Source organism: Buteo buteo, chromosome 12 (genome assembly GCF_964188355.1).
Source record: "Buteo buteo chromosome 12, bButBut1.hap1.1, whole genome shotgun sequence".
NCBI lineage: Eukaryota > Metazoa > Chordata > Aves > Accipitriformes > Accipitridae > Buteo > Buteo buteo.
In genome coordinates, this window is record NC_134182.1 from 18092300 (window position 1) to 18116388 (window position 24089).

Genomic DNA, 24089 nt, shown 5'->3' on the forward strand with positions numbered 1-24089 from the left:
AACTAGGCTGAAAGCTGCATGCTAGAAATGAAGTGCACTCTCCCGTTGGGGACGGCTACCCAGAATGACCGGGCATTTGCCACAGAGTGAAAACATGCACACAACTAGTTTCCCTGCAGTAGTTGCCATGCAATATGTTCACATCTGGCTTACCTCAACACAAATTAATTCCCTTCCTGTAGGTAGAGTAGAACTATTGCATGCACTTAGCTTGGCAGCACACTGGCTTCTGGCCAGGATGGCCTTTATGTGTGGCCCAGGAGCATACGTTCTGTAACCTTGCTCTGCAGGCTGGTGGTGATGCAGTTGGCAGGCATGCAAGTTCCACCCTAAGCTGTCTTTTGTTTCAAGTTGCCATAGCTGTGTTCAACACAAGTGTAGCACTAGGACACAACACAAGAGGTAAGCCTCATGCTCTGTGTGGTGTTGTGTTTCTTTGATCCTTCCTTAGATTGCCAGGTAGCTCTGATGCTCCTGGGCTATGGGGTTTTAGCAGCTGCAGGCTAACACTGTTGGTAAAAGTGGTGTGCTGCTGCTGACCCTGAATTCTTGCACCATGAACCCACCATTCATCAGTAGTGTAAATTCATCCAGATACAGGAGGCTGGAAGTCTGTGTAAAAAGGAAAATGAAAAGAACCTGTGAGTAGGTTGGTATAGTTCACCTACTCAGAAGGAGGAACGCTGCTGTTTGATGAACTTGTTTATGAACTGGAGGAAAAGAAGAAAGCCACCTTAGCCTCCTCTTCTCCCTAGCAATTGTGCAGTCTCCATCTATGCGCTGAGGCTTTCAAGACCAGGCTGGGTAATGCCCTGAGCTGGCACTGCTTTGAGCAGAAAGATTGACCTCTTGGGATCCCTTCCAGCATGAATTTTCATATTTATGTTGCTGAGAATCTGGTACTGTATGTCCATGTGCACATGTGTGTTCCAGTTCTGGTGATAACATCACCTCTGAGCATGGGAGCTACATGATATGATGTCTTCCCTTGACAAGGACTGAGTGAGATGAAAGTGGAAATAAGCCCTCATAAAGTCTTGCCTTTCAGGTTTCCATAAATGAGAGCAGTGCATTTCAGCTTTAGGAAGAAATCAGTTCAGTGACACCACTTACAAACCTTATGGGTTTGGGTTTTTTCTGACATAAATGCAGAATAGCTTTAGAAGGGGACAAGAAGGGGCAAAGATTATAGAGAGATCAAGAGCTAGAGATGAATCTTTGGGAGAACTAGAGATGAATGGAAGCCTTATCTTTATGCAGGAAAGAAAAGCAGTGTTTCTATACATAGAAAGTTACTGCCTCTGAAGTGGGTAGGAAGAGTTTGTTCTTATAAAAAGGATAATCTGGAAGCATGTCTCTCTTTAAATCTTGAGCTTGGGCCATACTCTATTAGAAATCTGTATTTTCACTGAATACAACTTTCTTATGGTATATATGTATTTATATATTTAAATTTGGGCACCCAATTCACATGAGAAAAATCTTAGCGTAGATAAGTTATAAGTTAGTATTATCTTACCATGACTGGTTGTGAAAAATACCCAAGTCCCTTTACCTTAACCAGCTACCAAGAAAGCATATGGCTTTATGCTTTACTCAGAAGCTAATTCTGTCTTGGCAAGAGCTACACTTCTCTTGCTAAATCCAGTGTGGAAGTAGCATGTGCTTTTGTGGCCTTCTGACACTTCTTGGGAACTGAGCTGAATTTAAAATGTATGTTGTGCTGCAAAGTTTTTTCTGTGTTGATAACTGGGGGATGGAGAAGAGTTTGTGGAATTTGTGCTTTCGGGACTGGACGGCTTGTAAACGGTCTTGTCCAACTGCACCTTGAGCAATTCTGTAATTGTTGGGGCTTTACACTGTGAGGACTGAGTTGGTGGCTGCAAGAGCAGGGAACTTTTGTTGTTATTCTTCTGTTCTTCACTTTGTCTATTGGATTTGCAGTTTGTTTGCTCTAATTTTTCTTTTCATTGCATTTCTGTGATAGGGAAGAATAGCCCTGTTCAGATTCTCTAGAAGATTTTATACTCTGATGACATCAGGTCAGTGCATATGGTATTAGCAGAAAGAACCATGACTAATGTCGCATCGTGTGGGTCATTTTTCCTTCTTGCCCTTTACAAGTAGAAGAATGTGTGCAATGTAGCATAGTATCTGTTTTAATACACTGTATATTGCTCTGTACTTACTGTGGCAAGAAACCTTTCTGGAGTTGTTAATTCATTCCCCTGTCTCTGATCAACCCCAGCTCTGTTTTTCTGACTGCATGGATGGGCACGTTTGTTGTCAGTACTTGGTGCTGGCAAAGGCTGCTTGCTTTCCTCTCACACGACAGAGCTTGGAGATGGTAGCTCCTTGCAGTGGGCTGCAGCATGTATGTAAATGTTTTTCTATCAGCCTGTTGTCTCTGTGTGACATCTCCCACGATAACCACCCCCATACAGACTGTGCTAGGATGGCTCTTGCAGTTTGATTAAATGCTGCATGTGTATGAAAGTCAGTGGATTGTACTGGATTTCTTTCAGGGCCCTCAGCCCCACTTTGCAGTTAAGGGGATGGTGACTCTGAAATGAAACACTTCTTAAATTTTACTTTCAAGTAAGGGGGATGACTAGAAATTCAGAGGTAGATAAAACTGAGACAAATCTAAGAAGAATATTTGTAGGCTGATTGTTCTAGCTTCAGCACTGGATGTTTTCTTTTTCTTATGAGAGTTAACATCCTCTTTTCCCCTTCATTACATAGGAACAGGGTTAGAAAATAGAAATTTTGAAATAATAGGAAAGCAAACCATGATATAAAGCCAGAGACTTCATAGATGGACTAGAATACAAAATCTGTTATATGTTGGATGCTGTACAATGTGTATGTCAGTAGAAAGGAGAGAACACAAAATGGGCATTAGTTAAAAGCAGCAAAATGATTGTTATCCCTGGCAGTTTGAAGTAAACAGTTACACACTGGCAGTTTGAAGTAAGTCCACTCCCCCTGCTCTACTCTGGTCAGGATTTTCAAAGGTGAAAGGTACTAATGTGTGTTTCTCCAAGATACAGGTCCTTTAGGGAACATGCCATGCACTTCTGACTTGGGAGAAGGCAGAAGGAGTGGGGAGCCACCTCCCAAGCTTGCACCAGTGGGGCATCTTCTCAACGCACTGAACTAACCGCTCATGTCTGGCTCAAATCTAAGACATGAGATAGGGAAACTCCTAGCAGAGTGTCCTGGGTTCAGCTGGGATAGAGTTAATTTTTACAGGAACCTGGGAGGTGGGGGGCATAGCCAGGGCAGCTGACCTGAACTAGCCAAGGAGCTATTCCATACCATGTGACATCATGCTCAGTATATATATAGGGAGCGGGCCGGGGGGGGTGGATCCTTCTTTCGGTGGGGGAAGTGGTGGAGCGTCGGGTTCCGGGTGGTGAGCAGTTGCACTGTGCATCACTCTTTTTGTATACTCGTTCATTAGTACCGTTGTTGTTGTTGTAGTTCCTTTGTGTTGTCCCAGTAAACTGCCTTTATCTCAACCCTCAAGGTTCCAGGTTTTTTTGGTTTTTTTTTCTCTCCTCCGTCTTCCCCCCATCCCACCGGAGGGGGGCGGGAGGAGTGAGCGAGCGGCTGCATGGTTCTTTGTTACCGGCTGGGCTAAAACCGCGACAGTCCTTTTTGGCGCCCAACGTGGGGCCCGAAGGATTGAGATAACGACAGATCTGGCCAGAGCGTGTTTGAAACAAATTTGTCATACGTATTTCTTATACTAGATAAATAGATGTTATTCACAATGTTGATTAATTTGTTTACATGGTGGCGTTTTGTAAGTTCTTATATGCTCTATGTATTGCCTGTAGTTGCGTATCTCATCTCTGGGAGAGTGATTGGGATTATCATTTTGCTGTACTGGGCAATGTCGACTTTTGAAATGATTACATCACTGGTCATGAGGTTAAGCTGGTATCTGTATGAGGCAGTGATATCATTTCCATACCTTGGGCACCTTCTGTCGGATTTTATTGGTAATTACACCCAATCCATTGGGAAGTTGGGGGGGATACTTCCCCCCGTCCATTCCCCTCCCTTTTCTCCTTCCGACTAATTACAACAGTTTTCGAGAATTTCGAATATCCTTGGGATGCGCAAGCCAGTGTGCTGTTAGTGCTATGCCTCCTGACTATGTTCCAGGTCTTGTTTAGGGCTACAAAAAGGCTCTTAAAGAGTACCACCCAGAGATCTGTCCCAAAGCTTGATATGCATGGGTGGCACGGCATGTGGAAGAATGTGGGAAGGTATCTAGAGAACTTCTCACCTCCAGTGACTTGGAAGTTCACTCCCGAACAACTACAGAACCCTGATGAAGTGATAGAATTTTTGAAAGAAAAATGCTGTGGTTATCCCAGAGACACACAACTCACTACACTGTGCTGGGCCCTGGCCAGTATCTACCAAACACTGCTTGATATTAGGCAGCATCCTCAGGGGGAAAAGGGGGAAAAGATGGAGAATACAACAACGTGCACCGTGGCTACCCCAACCCCGACGACAAGCACCGTGGCTACCCCAACCCCAATGACAAGCACCGTGGCTGCCCCTACCACGACAACAGGTACTGTGGCTACCCCTATCCTGGTGACAGATACTGCGGCTAAACCAGAAAACCAACCTGTGCCAGTATCAGTCGCCCCTGTACAGAAAAAGAAACACACAAAGAAATCAGTTCGCTTAGTGAGAGATGAAAGTGAACCAGGGTCATCGCGAGAACAGGAGGAAGAGGTAGAACCTGAAATAATTACCCGATCTCTATCCATGAGTGAGTTGCGTGACATGCGAAAAGATTTTAGCCGCCACCCAGGTGAGCACATTGTTACCTGGCTGCTCCGGTGCTGGGATAGTGGGGCTAGTAGTGTGGAATTAGAGGGTAAGGAAGCCAAGCAGTTGGGATCTCTGTCTAGGGAAGGGGGCATCGACAAGGTGATTGGAAGAAAAACACAAGTTCTCAGCCTCTGGAGGCGACTTCTGTTAGGTGTAAAGGAAAGATACCCCTTCAGGGATGAAGTTACATGTCACCAAGGCAAGTGGACCTCCATGGAGAGAAGTATCCAGTACCTGCGGGAATTAGCTGTGCTGGAGGTGATTTATAATGATCCAGAAAATGGGCAGTCACCCACAGATCCAGATGAAGTCCAATGCACACAACCGATGTGGCGGAAGTTTCTACGAAGTGCACCACCAACCTATGCCAACTCATTGGCAGTAATGTCCTGGAAAGAAGGCTATGGACAAACGGTGGATGAATTAGCTGTCCAACTCCAGCAATATGAAGGAAGTCTCTCTTCCTCCCTACGGGCCTGTGTCTCAGCTGTAGAGGAATTGTCCCGAGAGTTCCAGCAATTCAAAGTGGATATGTCCTCCTCCTCACCTGTACAGGCCCGCATCGCAGTTATTGGGAGTAAGCGTTCCTCTGCCCAAGAGAGAGGAGAGAGAAAGTACACACGACGGGCTAACCTGTGGTTTTACCTGCGTGACCATGGAGAGGACATGAGGAAGTGGGATGGAAAACCTGCCTCAGTTTTGGATGCACAGGTACGGGAGTTGCGAGACAAAGCAACCAGAAAAGAGGATTCTTCTTGGAAAACTGCTGCTCCAGTTTCCCGTGAGCAGTCCCCCAGACGCAGTAGATGGGCCGATCTCATTTCTGATCCTCTTGAAGGGACTTCTGATTCACGTGTGCAAAAAGTGAGTAACGGATATTCTAACCAGGATTAGAGGGGCCCTGCCTCCAGCCAGGTGGAGGAGAGGGACAACCGAGTCTACTGGACAGTGTGGATTCGATGGCCTGGCAAATCAGATCCACAGGAATATAAAGCTCTAGTAGACACTGGTGCACAATGTACCCTAATGCCATCAAGTTATAAAGGGGCAGAACCCATCTGTATCTCTGGTGTGACAGGGGGATCCCAAGAGCTAACTGTATTGGAAGCTGAAATGAGTCTAACCAAGAATGAGTGGCATAAACACCCCATTGCAACTGGCCCAGAGGCCCCGTGCATCCTTGGTATAGATTATCTCAGAAGGGGGTATTTCAAGGACCCAAAAGGGTACCGTTGGGCCTTTGGTATAGCTGCATTGGAGACGGAAGAGATTGAGCAACTCTCTACCCTACCTGGTCTCTCCCAAGACCCTTCGGTTGTGGGGTTGCTGAAGGTTGAAGAGCAACAGGTGCCAATTGCCATCACGACGGTGCACCGGCGGCAGTATCGCACCAACCGAGACTCCCTGATCCCCATCCACAAGTTGATTCGCCAACTGGAGAGCCAAGGAGTGATCAGCAAGACTTGCTCACCCTTTAATAGTCCCATATGGCCCGTGAGGAAATCTAATGGGGAATGGAGACTAACAGTAGATTATCGTGGGCTGAATGAAGTCACGCCACCGCTGAGCGCTGCTGTGCCAGATATGTTAGAGCTTCAATATGAACTGGAATCAAAGGCAGCTAAGTGGTATGCCACAAATGACATTGCTAATGCATTCTTCTCCATTCCTTTGGCAGCGGAGTGCAGGCCACAGTTTGCTTTCACTTGGAGGGGCGTCCAGTACACCTGGAATCGACTGCCCCAGGGGTGGAAACACAGCCCCACTATTTGCCATGAACTGATCCAGACTGCACTAGAAAAAGGTGAAGCTCCAGAGCACCTGCAATATATTGATGACATCATCATATGGGGCAACACAGCAGAAGAAGTTTTTGAGAAAGGGAAGAAAATAATCCAAATCCTTTTGAAGGCTGGTTTTGCCATAAAAGAAAGTAAGGTCAAGGGACCTGCGCAGGAGATCCAGTTCTTAGGAGTAAAATGGCAAGATGGGCGTCGTCGGATCCCTGCGGACGTGATCAACAAGATAGCAGCTATGTCCTCACCGACCAATAAAAAGGAAACACAGGCTTTCTTAGGTGTTGTGGGTTTTTGGAGAATGCATATTCCAAATTACAGTCAAATTGTAAGTCCTCTCTACCAAGTTACCCGGAAGAAGAACGATTTTAAATGGGGGCCTGAGCAACAACAAGCTTTTGAGCAAATTAAGCGGGAGATTGTTCATGCAGTAGCTCTTGGGCCACTCCGGACAGGACAAGATGTTAAAAATGTGCTCTACACTGCAGCTGGGGAGAATGGCCCTACCTGGAGCCTTTGGCAGAAAGCACCTGGAGAGACCCGAGGCCGACCCCTGGGGTTTTGGAGTCGGGGATATCGAGGATCCGAAGCTCGCTATACTCCAACTGAAAAAGAGATATTGGCAGTATATGAAGGAGTTCGAGCCGCTTCAGAAGTGGTTGGTACTGAAACACAGCTCTTCTTAGCACCCCGACTGCCAGTGCTGGGCTGGATGTTCAAAGGGAGGGTCTCCTCTACACATCACACGACTGACGCCACGTGGAGTAAGTGGATTGCACTGATCACACAACGGGCTCGCATAGGAAACTCCAGTCGCCCAGGAATTTTACAAGTGATCACAGACTGGCCAGAAGACAAAGATTTTGGAATGTCGCCAGAGGAGGAGGTGACACAGGCTGAAGAGGCCCTGCTGTATAATAAACTGCCAGAAAATGAGAGGCAATATGCCCTGTTCACTGATGGGTCCTGTCGCATCGTGGGAAAACATCGGAGGTGGAAGGCTGCTGTATGGAGTCCTACATGACTAGTCGCAGAAACTGCTGAAGGAGAAGGTGAATCGAGTCAGTTTGCAAAGGTGAAAGCCATCCAGCTAGCGTTAGACATTGCTGAAAGAGAAAAGTGGCCAGTGCTCTATCTCTATACTGACTCATGGATGGTGGCAAATGCCGTATGGGGGTGGCTACAGCAATGGAAGAAGGGCAACTGGCAACGCAGAGGTAAACCCATTTGGGCTGCTGCACTGTGGCAAGATATCGCTGTTTGGATAGAGAAGCTAGTGGTAAAAGTACGTCATGTAGATGCTCATGTACCCAAGAGTCGCGCCACTGAAGAACATCAAAACAATCAGCAGGCAGATCAGGCCGCCAAGATTGAAGTGTCTCAGGTGGACCTGGACTGGCAACGTAGGGGTGAGCTATTTATGGCTCAGTGGGCCCACGATACCTCAGGCCATCAGGGGAGAGATGCAACATATAGATGGGCTCGAGATCGAGGGGTGGACTTGACCATGGACACTATTGCACAGGTCATCCACGAATGTGAAACATGTGCTGCAATTAAGCAAGCCAAGCGACAAAAACCCCTGTCGCATGGGGGGCGATGGCTGAAATATAAACAGTGGGAGGCCTGGCAGATTGACTATATCACACTCCCACGAACACGCCAAGGCAAGTGCCATGTGCTTACAATGGTGGAAGCAACCCCTGGATGGCTGGAAACATACCCTGTGTCCCATGCCACTGCCCAGAACACTATCCTGGGCCTTGAAGAGAAAATTTTATGGCAACACGGCACCCCAGAAAGAATTGAGTCGGACAACGGGACTCACTTCCGAAACAACCTCGTAGACACCTGGGCCAAAGAACATGGCATTGAGTGGGTATATCAAATCCCTTATCACGCACTGGCCTCCAGAAAAATTGAACGATACAATGGACTGCTGAAAACTACATTGAAAGCGATGGGGGGTGGAACTTTCAAACATTGGGATACACATTTAACAAAAGCCACCTGGTTAGTTAATACTAGAGGATCCGCCAATCGGGCTGGCCCTGCCCAACCAAGACTTCCACATACTATAGAAGGGGATAAAGTCCCTGTAGTGCGCATGAGGAGTATATTAGGAAAGACAGTCTGGGTTAGTCCTCCCTCAAGCAGAGGCAAACCCATTCAAGGAGTTTTTGCTCAGGGACCTGAGTACACCTGGTGGGTGATGCAGAAGGATGGAGAAGTTCGATGTGTACCTCAGGGAGATTTGATTTTGGGAGAGAATAGCCAGTGAATTGGGCTGTATAATATTTAACTGCTAAATAACCTGCCAATGCATGTCATTGTAACTATAATGTCTATATGCCATATCAAGGGTATTACTGTAAGAATTACCCAAATGACTGCAGCATGGACTTTGGGACTGAGCCAAGTACAACAGCAATAGAACTTGAACTGGCACCCAGCAATTTCCTCAAGATCAACATCTTCGACCTGCAGACCAAGGGCGTGAGTTGCACCAAATGTACTAGCCGCAAGTTCCAGAGGCAGCATGCAACAACCCAACATCTCACACCATCTCTCTTATCCTGAAGAACTGTTACAACAGATGGAGTCCCAAAGTCATGGACTAAATAAATCGATGGACACATTAGAGGAATAGCCCATAGGCTAAAGGAATACCATTTGTGTGTGTGTGTGTGTGTGCAGGGGGGAGAAGAACAAGTTCATATACTTATATATATATAAGACAAGGAAAGTGGTAGTGGTTGATTGGAAAATGTAAGATCTGGGCATGATGTAGATGGTATAGAATAAGGGGTGGATAATGTCCTGGGTTCAGCTGGGATACAGTTAATTTTTACAGGAACCTGGGAGGTGGGGGGCATAGCCAGGGCAGCTGACCTGAACTAGCCAAGGAGCTATTCCATACCATGTGACATCATGCTCAGTATATATATAGGGAGCGGGCCGGGGGGGGGGGGGGGGGGGGTGGATCCTTCTTTCGGTGGGGGAAGTGGTGGAGCGTCGGGTCCCGGGTGGTGAGCAGTTGCACTGTGCATCACTCTTTTTGTATACTCGTTCATTAGTACCGTTGTTGTTGTTGTAGTTCCTTTGTGTTGTCCCAGTAAACTGCCTTTATCTCAACCCTCGAGGTTCCAGGTTTTTTTCTTTTCTCTCCTCCGTCTTCCCCCCATCCCACCGGAGGGGGGCGGGAGGAGTGAGCGAGCGGCTGCATGGTTCTTTGTTACCGGCTGGGCTAAAACCACGACACAGAGTAACCAAGAGGACAAAACAGAAATGTTGAACGTGAGAAGTAAACAAAGCTAAGACTGCCTAGGAACCTTGGGCTCCTCCAGCATGAGCATTCATATGCATTGTTGATCATGGCGAAACCTGGCTCCCCATTGCTGCCTCACTGCAGTTCGTTGTCAGACTCCTGAAATGAGCTGTGCTGTAGTGCTGGGCCTCCTGGGATTGCAGGGTCCCAGGAAAGTGTGGCTCCTGGTACACATGGTGGCTCCTCAGGTGGAGCAGAATCTTTTGTCGTATGCTGCAGCAGTCTAAATAGCTTCCTTGGAAAGGCTGTCCAGACAGCTGAACTCTCTTCTTTCATCACCTCTGTGGATCTGGGTCAGGAACACTAGGATTTTGTGTTACATGGTACACATTTTTCATTGGTATTAGGGAGTGTTGTTATATATAAAATTTATTGGGAAGCATGTGCTGAACTTTTTACAACCCATATTAGGCTACGGGGCACCAGTGCAGTTGTATTTGGTGTAAAGACATGAGTTTCCAAGCAGTGGTGTATTGTAGAGATCCAGTGTGTCATAAGAACCTACACTGATCAGAGTAAAATTGGTGTGTGGATGTGTAGCCTCTCCAAATAGATTTAGAGATGTAAAGGATGTCAGTGTGATGCCAGACAAGGATCTGATAAAAGTTTTTCATGTAGGGACAATAGCTGTGGGTCTTCAATTAACATGCTCTTTGTTTGTAAGTGGGGTTGGATGATGATACAAGAAAAGAGTTTTAGTAGTACAAAACCCAGGGTTTTTTCCTTTCTTTGGAAAAGAGGGTGATCTTGTGGTTAAGAGTCTCTTGTGCCTTGCCAAGAGCTTGTTGTATGTCTATGTGCAATTTGCATGTACTCAGATTTTCCAAGAGAGGCCTCAGATTTTCCAACTTTGTTTTGGTATTTTTTTTTTCTTTTTCCCCTCAAAACTGCTGCTTATTGAAAGCTTCACTTGGAATAGTGGATGCTTAGAAATTATCAAATCCAGTGCCAAGTTGTTTCTTAAACAGCACTTGCATTGAAGTACCCAAAATCTATAGCCATCTTTGAAATATAGGCCTTAATTTCTCTGCTTGCTCATCCCTACCAGGGGGATTGTATGTCCTTTCTTCATAAAGTGTTTGAAGGGCACTGTAGAAGTGTGCAGTGGCAGTGTGGGTTAGAGCAGCATGACAAAAATGCCTTGCATGCGTAGGAATTATATTTTTCTGGGGGTCTTTTACTGAAAGTCACTAAAACAAGGGAGAAACCCACCTATGGAAAAACTTTCCTGTCAGATGGTAAATGAAGGAATAATACGGCCATGCTGCTGTTGGTGGGCTCCAGTTAAAGGTGTTGCCATTTTGCAGGTCTGTCACTGGAGCGCTCAACCAACTCAATTGCTTCACGTGCTCGACTGTGTGAAAGAGAGGAGGAAGTCATGGCTTGTTTTGAGACAGCATGTGTCATTGCCCAGGTGTACTTGCAGGAGCTTGAAAAGGTAAGAAGAAATGTGCTCAGGGTGTTACCTGGGGGCCTGGGTGGAATTTCCAGGGTTTTGACAGCAAAAATGATGGGGAAATGCCAGGTGATCATAGACAATAAGGAGTATGAGAACAAGTTGGAAGGAGTGATGTCTCAGTATAAGCAGTTGCAAAACAGCAATTTACCTGGTCTCTGCCTGTTTCCTCTGAGAATGAGGTCTGAAAACCAGTTTTGCCTGTGGTAAAGCACTGAATACTTCAGATATGCTCAGGTGGTATCTCAAGCTTAGCTCTTACTAAAGAGGGACTACAAACTTTGCATAGCAAGTGCCAGCATGAAGAAACTCAAGACATTTTACGTATTTGCTGTGTAAATGATACACAGTAGTGGATATTGAGATCCCTAACGAGCTGAAAGCAACCTTTTCTGGGTCAGCCATAGCAATTTAATTGCCAGTGCTTCACCTTCTCCAAGTGAAACTGGAGGAACCTAGATCATTAGTTAGCAAGTAACTGCTTAGTCAGTGGTTGGCTAGGATGCCGAGCAAGATGAGTACTGTGAGCCCTCCACTGAGCTGTAATACGTGCCACTGATTTGCTGGACACATGCTTAGTAGTCTCTGTAACTTTGCCTAGCTGAGTTTAACAGGGCACACCATGGGCTTCCATGCCCTTCCTTTGCCACACATTGTGCTTGACACCAGCGGCACTCGTGGCAGTACATGTTCTTCTGTAACTTAACAGCTTTTGACCTTCTGACCAGCTATTTCTGCTCTTCTCAGCAGCAAAGGTGTGTTTCTGTTCCAGGTTTTGTTTTTAATTGCATTAAAACAAGAAAAAATGAGCTTAGTACATATAAAAATTCATGAAGAAAGCCAGCTAACAAGTTGTCTGGTCTGTTTCTTTGTAGGAAAAAACTGAATGGCTTTTTTATTTAAAATTAAGTACTGTCCTTCCATTGTGGAAGGACGAGTTCCTGCCAGTACTGGGCACTGTAAGTGTTTTTGCTAACAGCTTTTGTTTGCAAAGAAGGCAAAAGAGTTTGAACAGTAATTCATTCACCTTCTGGACACAGAGACAAGGATGCAGGATTACTGATAGATGTACTAAAAGTCCATAGGCCTTCTCCAGTCCTGGATTTAAAACCCTGCTTTGGAGTCCACACAGGGCAACTTTCAGCAGTGAAAGCTGTTTGTTACCAGTAAGGAAGCAAAAGCAAGAAGGGTTTGATAGGAGAAACAGAGGAAATGTCAAGATTTTTTCGTCAGGACTCCTGATAGCTTACTAACTCTTAATAAATATCTATGTTATGTTAAGCTAGACATAACCTACTCAAACATTGCATTAATATTTCTGGGCAAGACACTGGATCTCTGTGGTTGGAGTAGTACTTCTGAAGCCCTGGGTATTAACGTGTAGCTTTCTACTTACTTTATTAAAGGTTGGAAAGTAACAAGGGATGGTGTTTCAAAACTCATATTGGATGCAGAATGTTTCATGGAAGTCACTGTATAGTTTATTTTAAAGTTGACTTTGAGGGGTTTTTGAATACCTAATGAAGGTAAGTGTTCAGGTAGTCTGAGGAGAAATCTGATGGCCGAAGCTAACATTTTATTGTTGGAGATGTCTCTGGCTCATGAGGAACTGGCTAGTTCAACCAGTTGCCTGTAATCCCAGATATTTCTTTACTCCCCTCACAGACCTTAAACAACACACATTCAAGGAGTATCAAGGGCAGCAACGTGACTTACTCTGAGTTTGAACTTTCCTACTTCCTGGAAGCAGCTCTACAGAGTGCCTACGTGACTCATTTAAAGAAGGGGTAGGTGGATGTAGATGTTAATAAAAATAGATAATGTTGCATGTTTTGTCTCAGAACAGATGAAGGCTTATTTCTTTGTATATGTTCTGTTCTGACTTTTTTGCTGCTGGCTCACCTCAAGTCCCCTCAGTGTCCTTCCTTCCCTCCTATTTGTGTCTCTCTGTCTCTCTTAAGAGTCCTAAGCCTCCTTTTTCCAGACCCGCAAGTAGGGTGGAGTAGAACAATTTTGTTGTCTTGACTCAGCTCTGTTCCCAGTGGAGATGAGGGGAGTTTGACTGTAAAGAAAGAGTGGAATTTACACTGCTGTGTGCTTTTAAAATGTTCAGCCACAGGACCTGGTTTAGAGCTCAGTGAAGTCTTAAGGGTAGTTTCTTTCAATTTATTTGTTTGTTTGTTTGTTTATTTAAGGTCTTAAATGTCTGTCCTGGCTTCAGCCGGGATGGAGTTAACTGTCTTCCTAGTAGCTGGTACAGTGCTATGTTTTGAGTTCAGTGTGTGAAGAATGTTGATAACACTGATGTTTTCAGTTGTTGCTCAGTAGTGTTTAGACTATGGTCAGGGATTTTTCAGCTTCTCATGCCCAGCCAGGGCACCTGACCCAAACTGGCCAACGGTGTATTCCATACCATGTGACGTCCCATCTAGTTTAGGAACTGGGAAGGGGGGGGGGGGGGGGGGGGGGCAGGGATTTGGCCACTCGGGGACTGGCTGGGTGTCGGTCGGCGGGTGGTGAGCAATTGCCCGGTGCATCATTTGTACATTTCAATCCTTTTATTACTTACTGTTGTCATTTTATTAGTGTTATCATTATCATTATTAGTTTCTTCTTTTCTGTTCTATTAAACCGTTCTTATCTCAACCCAGGAGTTTTACTTCTTTTCCTGATTTTCTCCCCCATCCCACTGGATGGGGGGGGAGTGAGTGAGCGGCTGCGTGGTGCTTAGTTGCTGGCTGGGGTTAAACCACGACAATGTCCCAATCAATACCCCCCAAATCTGTGTGTTTTTACTAGAGAGAATGCATGCGGGAACAGTGCTGCTCCAGGGTATTTATTATGCCTCTGAAATGCAGCTCCCAGTGAACCTTGGAAGGGCAAGAGGAGTTGGTATCTGCAAGCCTACAGTGAATTTCACCTGAGGAAAACCTTTTCAAGAGCAATAAAAGAGACATTGTTAATGCCCACTTCCAAAGGCAATTGGTGAGGGCACTCTGTTCCCTAAACCAGGCCATGTCTTCAAAACATGATCAGCTCTGTTTTAGGTGATGGAGAGATTGCCATGTAGGGAGAGTGTCTTTTCAACATGTGTAAACAGTACTTTTAAGAATCCATCATTCCCTAGTCCTGCTCTTGCACTATGTTATCCTATTTTTTTCTTAAGGAATCAGATACTGATTTCTCACTGCTCTGTGTAATATTGCTGGTCAAAGTTTTATGAACTTTTTTTAAGGAAACCATCTTTGAAAGTATTTCATTTTGGCTGTGTTTTTTACCTTCACCCCCAGTCAAAGATATTTTCTCTCATTTTCTTCACTCCTCCTCCTTTTCCTGCTCAATAAAATGGAGAAGAAAGCAAAAAATGAGGGGAGATTAAAAGGAAGAAAATTAGAAAAAAAATATCCCAGCAAAAATCGGTTTAAATTCTTCAGTAGAAAATTGATAGCATTTTTTGACTCTGTTGGAAGAGGCGTTTCTTCTTGTTTAGGGCTTTTTTGCTAGTTTTTAATCCCCCAAGAATTACTTTAAATGCAACTTTGACTAGCTTCTGTGTTCCGCATTCTTTCATTAAAAGCCTGCATGTACAGTGAACCTGTACTCGTAAGCATATCCATGAGAGGTGCCTTCAGGTAAACCTTGTTTAACCCAAAGGCTTGCAAATACACAAAGCCCAAATGTTGTGAAATGACCCCTTTAGTCAGGTGAATATAAGTTTATGTGTTAAGAAAGTATGGAGTGATAAGTCTCAGTATCACCCTGGCAGTAGGCAACAGGTAAATGGTTTTCCTGGGTAAGTTGGTTGTTGACCAGCCATGAGCACAGTGTGTGCTTTCCTAGCCTTTTGCCATTCTCATGGCAAACAAAAAGCTCAGGTCTTGCCAGTAAGCTCATTAACTGTCTAATAAAATAAAATCTCATTTAGAACATATGGCACTGATGTCTTCTAGGCTCCTTTGGAATATCAAACTCAGTCATGTTCATTTTATTCAGCAATGTTTTAAATTCAGTCTTCATCAGTTCAATGTATCCAGTGGGTTGTTTTAGGTATTACTGTGGGCCCTGCTTGCTCCCTTCCCATGTTATTTTAATGACAGCCTTAAAAAAAAAAGAAATAAACCCCCCCCACCAAAACCACCAACAAAAAACCAAACCACAACACCAAAAAAACGTACAAGCCCCCTTCCCCCCCAAAAAAAAAACCCTACAGGAAAACAATTTGGAATCAAAGTACATGTGTGAATTAAGCAGTGCATTGATTATAAGCTGAATTGCCGCAATAGCAGCAAAATGTTCACTGTAGCTGTCTCCTGATGAAAGAGCATCCTAGTCGGTGCGATGGAGCTCCTGTGGCTGGGACGGGAGCGGAGACCCACGTGCTCCTCACCTCGTCCAGTGCAAGTAAGAAACAACAGCCAGGGAAGTGAAAGGTCCGGTGAGGGGGAAGGGAGACCGCTGGGACTCCGCAGCTTGTCTCTGTGCCCTCAGCAAGTATTAATGTGTGGTTTCTGCCACGAGAGGGCATAAGCGGCATTGGGATGTATTAAGGAAAGAGGAGGGAAGTGGGAAGAAGCTTTTTAGGATGCTTCATGTGTATAATAAATTCCTCCACCTGATATTGAACAGCTCAAAGAAACGCTTTTGTTCTTCTTATTGCTTCCAGCATGTTCAGGTAGGAAATAAGCCTTGGATGATGAATACTCAGGCTGCCAGGGGGTTGTCCTTCCCCAGTGGCACATGTGTACAAAAGAAATAGCAAGTGTTTTATTCTTGTCTCACCAGGCAGAATAGCTGAAGGATAAGAGTGGTGGTGTCATGCTTTTGTTCCTGCTAGCAGGCACAGGCGTGCTCCTCTTGGAGCATGGTCAGGGTTGCCCTTTTCTCGTGCAGTGGAAAGAAGGCATCAGTACAAAACAAAGGTCTGGTCTCCCTTTCAGATGTTGAGCTGCCAGCTGTAAGGGCCAGCAAGTCTTGGAGCTGTGGAAGTCCCAGGTGCTTTTAATAAGATGTTTACTTAAAAATACTATGTTGCTGAAGATGTGTTTCCTGCAGTTGTTTGCCCTGCTGCATCCCAAGAAAGCTTTCTGTTTTTTCTTCCAGTGAGCAATGTTGATGCTGTGGATGCAGGATATAGGCAGGCAGATGCTGTCATACTGTAGGAGGCAACCAGTTGTCTTTCATGTTAGCATCTGCACTGGGTTTTGTTTGGGGTTTTTTTTGATGTGGATGTGTGAAGATTAGGCTCATTTCTTACTGCTTTTCCTTTCAAAGTATTGAACAGTTATTACTACTTTATACTGTTATGGGGGCTTTGGTCAAGATGCTGTTAATATTTTCTTAGGGCAAACAGGCTTCACCTGTATGAAGTAATGTTTATATGTATGCTGCTCTCTTAATGGCACTTGCAGTATGTGTGGAGTTTCACAGGGAAGACAAGAAGTCAGAGCTTTCTAGAGGATGTGGTTGATTTTGGAAGCTCTAGACAGAACACTTTTGAAGAAAATGAATTTCTGAAAAATAAATGTTAAGCACTTATTAGAAATCAGATTTCCTTATTATCCGTCAAGTTAGGACCTAAATTACTTTGGAAAACCCTGATGAAAATGCCTAATAGGGAAGGCTTACACAATTCTCTCTCTTCCCTTCTCCTGTCAGTCTCCTGGCAGTTTTCTGGGGTGCTTCGCTCCCTTTTTGAAATTTTGTAGGCTTCTGTTGCAAGGGCACTTTGAAAGAGTAAGTTCATGTATGGGCTGTTTTGCAGTAGAATCTAATGTACAAAGGCAGGCAGGACAGTCTCTGCTGGACTGTTTATCTCCTCTGGGGAATTTATGTGGGCTTTCTTGTCATTTATGTCCTCTTCAGTCCTCACAATCTAGCATCTTATCCAGGACACCAGGACACTGCAGCTGGTAATTTGGGAATGAGTCTTACTGCCCACTGGATGGATCTAGATAAGTGCTAACCTTTGTTTTGTATTATTTTTTTTTTGAGCGCCCCACTTCTGTTAGACAGGCTGCCATTAGGAAACTCTAATGTGCTTTATTGTAGTTACTTGTCTTATATCTTCATTCATAGGAATCTGAGGCTTGCTTCTTCTGGTGCATTTTGTGCATATGCTTGAACAGCTGTTTAAGGAGAGCGTATGAATTTTTAGAAACCTGGGCGAGATGCAAAGATGCAAAAGGAGCTGGGCAGAGGCAATGGTGTTTCTGCTGTTTGTGTGCTTCGGGTATCTCTTTCGCTTGGAGAGGTGGCTCCACAAACTGCCATGTAGTCATCTCAAGATGATCTCTTTCATCTGTTATTGGTTAACTGTTTTAACAGTTAATGAGTGGGGATAAGAACATGATCTTCTGGTGCTCATGTTGTTGGGGGACTGTCTCTGCAGACCTCTGTGCAAGGACCCCTGGTCCGCTCTGGTTCATTATCAATATTTTTCCCAGCAATTTGCATAGAAAACAGTGTATTTCTTTATTTTCTTGTATCTTAAAATTTTGTGTAGTGTTAACCAAACAATATGACATAAATGTGATATGACTACTTCATGGACTGGTAAATAATTACCCTGTATTAACAGGGTACTTGTACAAACAAAACAGATTTTCATGCCAAGCTGGACTGACTGGACTGAAGGTGGTCTTTGTCACAGTTTGTGGCCATGATTTTCTGTGTTCCTCTTTATTAGATTAGCTATAATTGAATTCTAAACTGCATTTTGTCATGTGTTTTTTAAATGCCTCTCTTGCCACTTTTGTGCCTAAAACTAAGGCAGTTTAATGACCATGTGCTTTTCCCTTCCTGTTCTTCCTCATTTCTTTTTCTGGCATCTTAGCAGTGCAACAGGGGCCCATGGACTCTTCCAACTCACTTATGTGATCTGATGTTCACTTACGATGCCATGGCTTGAGCCAACAGTACCTGGGATTTCTGGACAGTCTTCTATTCAAGTCCTGCAGAGGCTCAAGATTGCTTATTTTCTGATCTAGACAAGATCAGATGGATTCACCATGGCTTGTCAGAGGCTTTATGTTTGCATCCTCATCCACTTACATACATACATGTATTTCCGTTCAAATACATACTTTTGTTTTTGTTAACTTCTTCAAGTCCTAGCTTAAAAAAATCTCTTCAAGTGCATGTTTAGTATATGATGGACATCTATTAATAGAACAGTAAGTTCCTTATCATTATAAATAGAGCAATTCATATGCTTAAAATGAAATAAGTGCTCAGATGGCCTCCTGACTTGGAACAGTAGAGTGGAAAGACGAACTCCTGTAGTGAGGTATGTTTGCAGACTGCTGGCAGGTGTGTTCTGTCTCCTGTCATGGCTCAATAATGTTCGATAAAGTTCAAAATATAGAAGTGGCCAAACCAAATCCTCAGTCCTGTAGCACTGGTATTGTTGTCAGATGCTTTGCATGTCTCAGAGTTGAGAGCTCAGAGCATGGAGCAGGTGCTCTCTGAGAGAACCTGACCTCACGTGTCTGGGAGGTGGTGAATGCTAGGTGCTCCTCCTGTGCTGCCCGTTTTGTACTCCTACCTTCTGTTGAAGGTATTCCTAGGCATTTGTCATGTGGTTCATGGTTTCAACCCTGACTGCTTGCAGTTGGGCAGCAATTTGCCATTTATTCTTTCATTCACTTCAGTGTGTCAATATTCCTTCCTTTTCCTCTCCCCTTCCCCCCAGAGCAAGGTGTTTCTGCCACAAACCTTAACTTGGTTTATGGCCTGAAATGGTGCTTCAGTTCTCTGGGAACAAAACTGTCTCCTCTTAGCACGTTGTCTAGGTTTTTCATCTCTTAAGTATGTGCTAAATGTGGAATTAATTGGCTTTGCAAGTGGTCACTAATCTTCTTTCTGATGCTAGTTAATGGCATTCTTTGGCACTTTATTAAGACAAATACCATTATCCTAACAAGAAATCTAAACATACACATTTTCAAAAATGTTGTAGAACTGTTATACACCATAACTCTTCTGTCCAGCCTTTTAAGGAGCCCAAGGAAGCACAGGAAATGCCAGTAGTTTTCAGTAACTGAGGAAAGCAGTTGGTCATGTACATTTTGTTTACATGGGGGAATTTATTGATTTTTGACTATCTGGTAATAAATAGCATGTGAACAATTCTGTTGGATTGGGTGTGACTACTCATGTGCATAAATATCACCATGTGCTTTATTGCTTTCCTCATTTTAAGGAGGTTAAAATTCCTTGAGCTTTTTTCCCTTGATAAATTCAAAGCACAGCTTTTACTTAGAAGAAAGTGGAAGGAAAAAAAGAAAGACAGTATCTGACTTTTTCTACAGGGGCAAGTCTCCAGTGTTTTTGCTCTTGCCTTACTTTTTTGCTTGTCTGTAGATTACCCCCAATGAGGTAATCTACAGATTACCTCAAAGTTTAAAATTTTGAGATGTGTATTGATTAGAAGTAAGGCCACACGCATTTGAACTCTGTGACTTGGTGACCATAAACTTTAGGGTGGCATTTTATGTAGCCAATATTCATGGTAAACATCACATTTTATATGTGCACACCCCCCCTCCCATACTTACTTTCTTTTATTTCCATTGATTCTGGGGTGCAAGAAGGTTTGCAGGGCATGAAAGTGGGCACAAGTGCAGTCTATACTGCTTACCTTCAAAATTTAATCAGATTGACAGGAAAGGTTGTTATGGTGTATGGTGCTGCTTTTTTTTTTTTTTTTTCTTCCCCTCTGTGAAATCTAGGTTTCATTTGCACAGAAAATTCTCCTGGAATAAACTGAAGTGGTAGTTAATGTACCACTACAATTGCTTATCTGGTTGTCTTCATTTCAGTACAGCATTGCACCTTTTCTTATAGCTTGTATTTCTTTGAGTAGCTTCCACCCGGCAATGAAAGTGAGCTGAACCGTTTTATAATTACTGTGGTGGTAGGGCCATGTCCTTAGTCTTGAAGAGTGTATAGGCTCCAAGTGTGTTAACTAGTATGTCCAGTGTTTAACCTTCCCTCTCTGCATCTCTCTAGTGCTCAGACACACGATTAAGATACCATTTGGCAACTAGTCTGCTTTAATGGCTCATGGTTTATGCAGAGTAATGTGGGGTTTTTGTTTGTTTGTTGTTTTTTTTTCCTAACCATTTTTTATTGCAGGTTAAGCTGTGCTTGCAGACAGTTACTGCAACTTAGCTGGCTGATAATAAACTGTTTAAACCACTGTAATGTCCTCATGTGTCTGGACCATCAGACACAAGGCATTTAAGCACCACCTAAAAGGAATCATCATTTAAAAGCATCATGTAAGCTCAATATAATTCAAACAAGTACAGTCTGTGTCTATGAAGAGGAGATGCGGATGCTTTTAAGAAGAAGCAAGTGCTTTATGAATACAAGCTATGAAAGGCTTCCAAATGTCCCCTCTGTTCGTCAAATGTGAATGTGATCTTCTAGGAAGCCATCTGGAGTAGGCATGCTACAGTCGCTGTCTCGCTCAGTGTCATTGTCCTATCTGTGCCTCAGAGTGACTTGTCTCGCTACTGCACACTCAGTGTTAGTGATTGTTTCATGGTTTTGTTTGAATGTCAAGTTTGTTGCCAAGCTTTGGTGCATCATAAAAATATTTTGTTTCCAATGTGCTAGTTTTTTGGGTTTTTTATGACGTGGGTTGTTTTTTTTTTTTCCTGCCTTCCCCATAGAAATATTGTGAAAGGAATGAGGAGTCTGCGAGAAGTACTACGGACTGTGGAAACAAAATCTACTCAGACCTTCAAAATGGTACGGGAAATGGGAGATGGGAAGGGTGGGGTACTTACTCTGCTATGCAGGAATTCTCTCTGTTTATTAACCAGTGCAGCAGGACAAAAATGTATTTGTCCTCACTTGATTGATTGCTGCCTTTTTTGTTTTCTTTTATTTATTTATTTATTTTACTTTTGGAAGTGATATATCAAGTGAAGCACTTAATTCAAAGACCTGCCCAGTTGAAACCTCTGAGCCTTCAGACCTGGGCACATGGGTTACTTTGGGGGTTATTTTCCGGTGTGTTTTCTAGCCATGGTAGAAATAGGGATATATTTAGTTTGGCAGTGCTGTCCTCAGGTGATAATGTCTTGTTTTCTTTTTTGCTTTTCAGTGTGTGCATGCACATCTTTTTGCATTTGCGTGTAGAAGCATTAAGTACTTCTGGCTCTTGCAACAAGCAGTGCTTTTTTTTAGACTCAAGTACTTCAGTGTTCTTCAAGTAAAACTCCCTTCAATGCAGTACAGAGTGATTTTAATTTTTAATTTTTTTTTGCTGGTGGTGTTGGCATTCTGCATCCTGTTATCCTGAGTGCCTCTGGTAAAGAAATCATGGAAAAAAGTTATTTATGTGCCTGTTTAACTTCTTAGACCTTTAACTGGTTCTTCCCTGTCTCCCCTTTAAGAGATCTTGTCCTGAAGTTACTCAGGAGGTGACAAGGTCAACAGCATGGAGAATAGCAGTTTTGAGACCATGAATGAAAACTTTGCAGCCCTAAAAGCATTGTCATTCGTATGACTAAACTTGTTTTGTGCTTGGTTCAGCTTTGTGTTTTGCGTAATTCCAGAGAAATTCGGCAAGGGAGGTAGTCGTGGGTTTGCACAGTATTTTGGAGATGGGGAGTGTCAGGTTCCAATGGATGGACTGATTGTGTGTGTAGCTCACATGCAAATAGAGAGCTAAAATGAAACTGCAAGCAGAAAGGGTATCCTGGGTGCTTTTTTACCTAGGTTCCTCACATCTGTGTATTTTGGAACTTTGTTCTGGAAATGTATCTTCTTGTTGCCTTGGGATCACCTTATATGCCTAATGGAGAATACAGATGCATGTGGAAGTTTGTGCAGGGAATTAGAAGAGGTGACTTAAATAATTGTCACACTCGGGTGGTTGCATTCTTTTCCAGATTGAGATCAAGGTTCAAGCAATTTTTCTTGCTTGCCTGTTTTATCATTTTGCTGAAATGAGTCTAACCATCTGTTGTTCCTATACCATGACAGAACGTGGCACTCAGATGCTCCTGTCCCTGTGCAACTGGGGAGAGCTGTACAACACCCCTGGGGGATTTGTCCCTAAGGGGAAATCTGAAGGTGTTCATCCAATAGTTTTTCCTGGGATTTCCATTTTACTGAAAGTTGCACTTGCATTTCCTTACTTATTTTAAAGAGTTGTCAAGAGGGCAAAGAGAGGAATGTGCATAATTAAACAAGTTTTTCAGGCATTAAAGTGAAACACATGATTTGTTTTCACAGTGTTCTTCAAGCATAATGATGCTTTTTTTAGCCAAAGGCAGTAATAACATAAATCAGAGTCTTGGCCTGTTCTGGTTTGTTTGGTCTTATTGAAAACAAGAGTGAAGCTAATTTACACAGCTACTGTACTGTATGTTAAAATCTAAGACACTAAAAGTATTTGGTGCTTGCCTTTTGAAAGGCTTATCACAAACTATAATCCTACTTCCGTGTGAACCAGTAGAGATCTTTCTGTTGCTGGCATATTATTGTTCCCTCCTTTCTAAAACTGTAGGAAAAAATATAGGAGACTGGGCTCCTCAGGGTAAAACTGACTAAATAATTACACACTGAGATGATAAAATGATACTGGCTAATGTTGCAGGGCCCTAGGCTGTTTTGCTCATGGTTACTTGCTATAAAAAGCATATAAAAGCCTAGTTAGAAACAGAAGGCTTTCTGTAACTTGTCAGTAAGAGTGCATGGAAGGTCTTGGGGTTTCCAGGGAGTTGTATGTGACAATATTTCTTTGAGGCACCATCATACAATCAGATCACTTTGCCATTTGCTAGGTACAAGTATGAGACCTCCCTTTCTGGTGTTTAAGAATCAGCGCACCCTACTGTGGTTGCATTTTAGACTTAATTTAGTGAATTCATGTGTGGTGAGGTGGATGAAAATGAAGAACCTTGCATCAAAAGAAGTAATTTTTTCTGAATCTGATAACAGGAACTGTAACCTCAGTATGACTTATTTGGTCCGATAGATGCCATACGTCAAGCGGAGTAATGCTCCAGTTTATCAATCATACTTGTCCTTGTATTTAAAACAAAATGACTCTTGGTGGCCTTGTAACACATCCCAAAGTGTAAATTGCATATAAAATACATATGCAGTAGTCAGAGAAGTTCCAAAATAATATTTACAAGTATTAGGACAGAAGGGCTGAAGTTTCAGCGTGCCTCTGTTCTGTGCAGTATTTACTTTACAGCTTAGAGTGCTGTGCTGCTTAGAATTCACAGAAGATACCACCCATTTTGATGTCTCTGTGCTTGTTTGCACATTCATCTATTTACCGTGAAAAAATTAGAGATTTGTTCGGTGGGAAACAAGGATAAATGCCAAAAATAGTTTTGCAAAGTCAAGTTAACTTGCCCCCTTTTGGGTCCAGCTTGCCAGCTATGTGTATAAACCAGAAAGCAAGTATTTAAGGATCCTTGGCCACTTGATGGTCAAAAAAGTGCATATGATGTTGCTGTCTCAATATAAAGTTCCTAACCCTCTTCTCCCCTCCCTCCATTATTGCAACAAAAAAAGAGCAGCAGTATTGAGATGGAGCTATAAAAGTCTGCAGGAAGAGTGATACTAACAGATAAAGGGTTGATCTTTTAAACCTAATATAGAAGTAGCCACTGGG

General features: G+C 43.5%; 1 protein-coding gene across 7 annotated transcripts in view; it reads left to right on the forward strand.

The window, feature by feature from the left end:
• Positions 1 to 24089, forward strand: part of TTC7A (tetratricopeptide repeat domain 7A) — a 193925-nt gene that overhangs the window by 18520 nt on the left and 151316 nt on the right. For 6 of the 7 annotated variants that reach the window (XM_075042871.1, XM_075042874.1, XM_075042870.1 and 3 more), the window contains 3 exons: positions 11295 to 11425; positions 13109 to 13230; positions 21121 to 21199. In XM_075042871.1, the coding sequence (XP_074898972.1) occupies positions 11295 to 11425; positions 13109 to 13230; positions 21121 to 21199 (332 nt within the window). Of the gene's footprint in view, positions 1 to 1987; positions 2043 to 11294; positions 11426 to 13108; positions 13231 to 21120; positions 21200 to 24089 lie in introns of all 7 variants that reach the window. The other variant, XM_075042873.1, reaches the window with a different exon arrangement.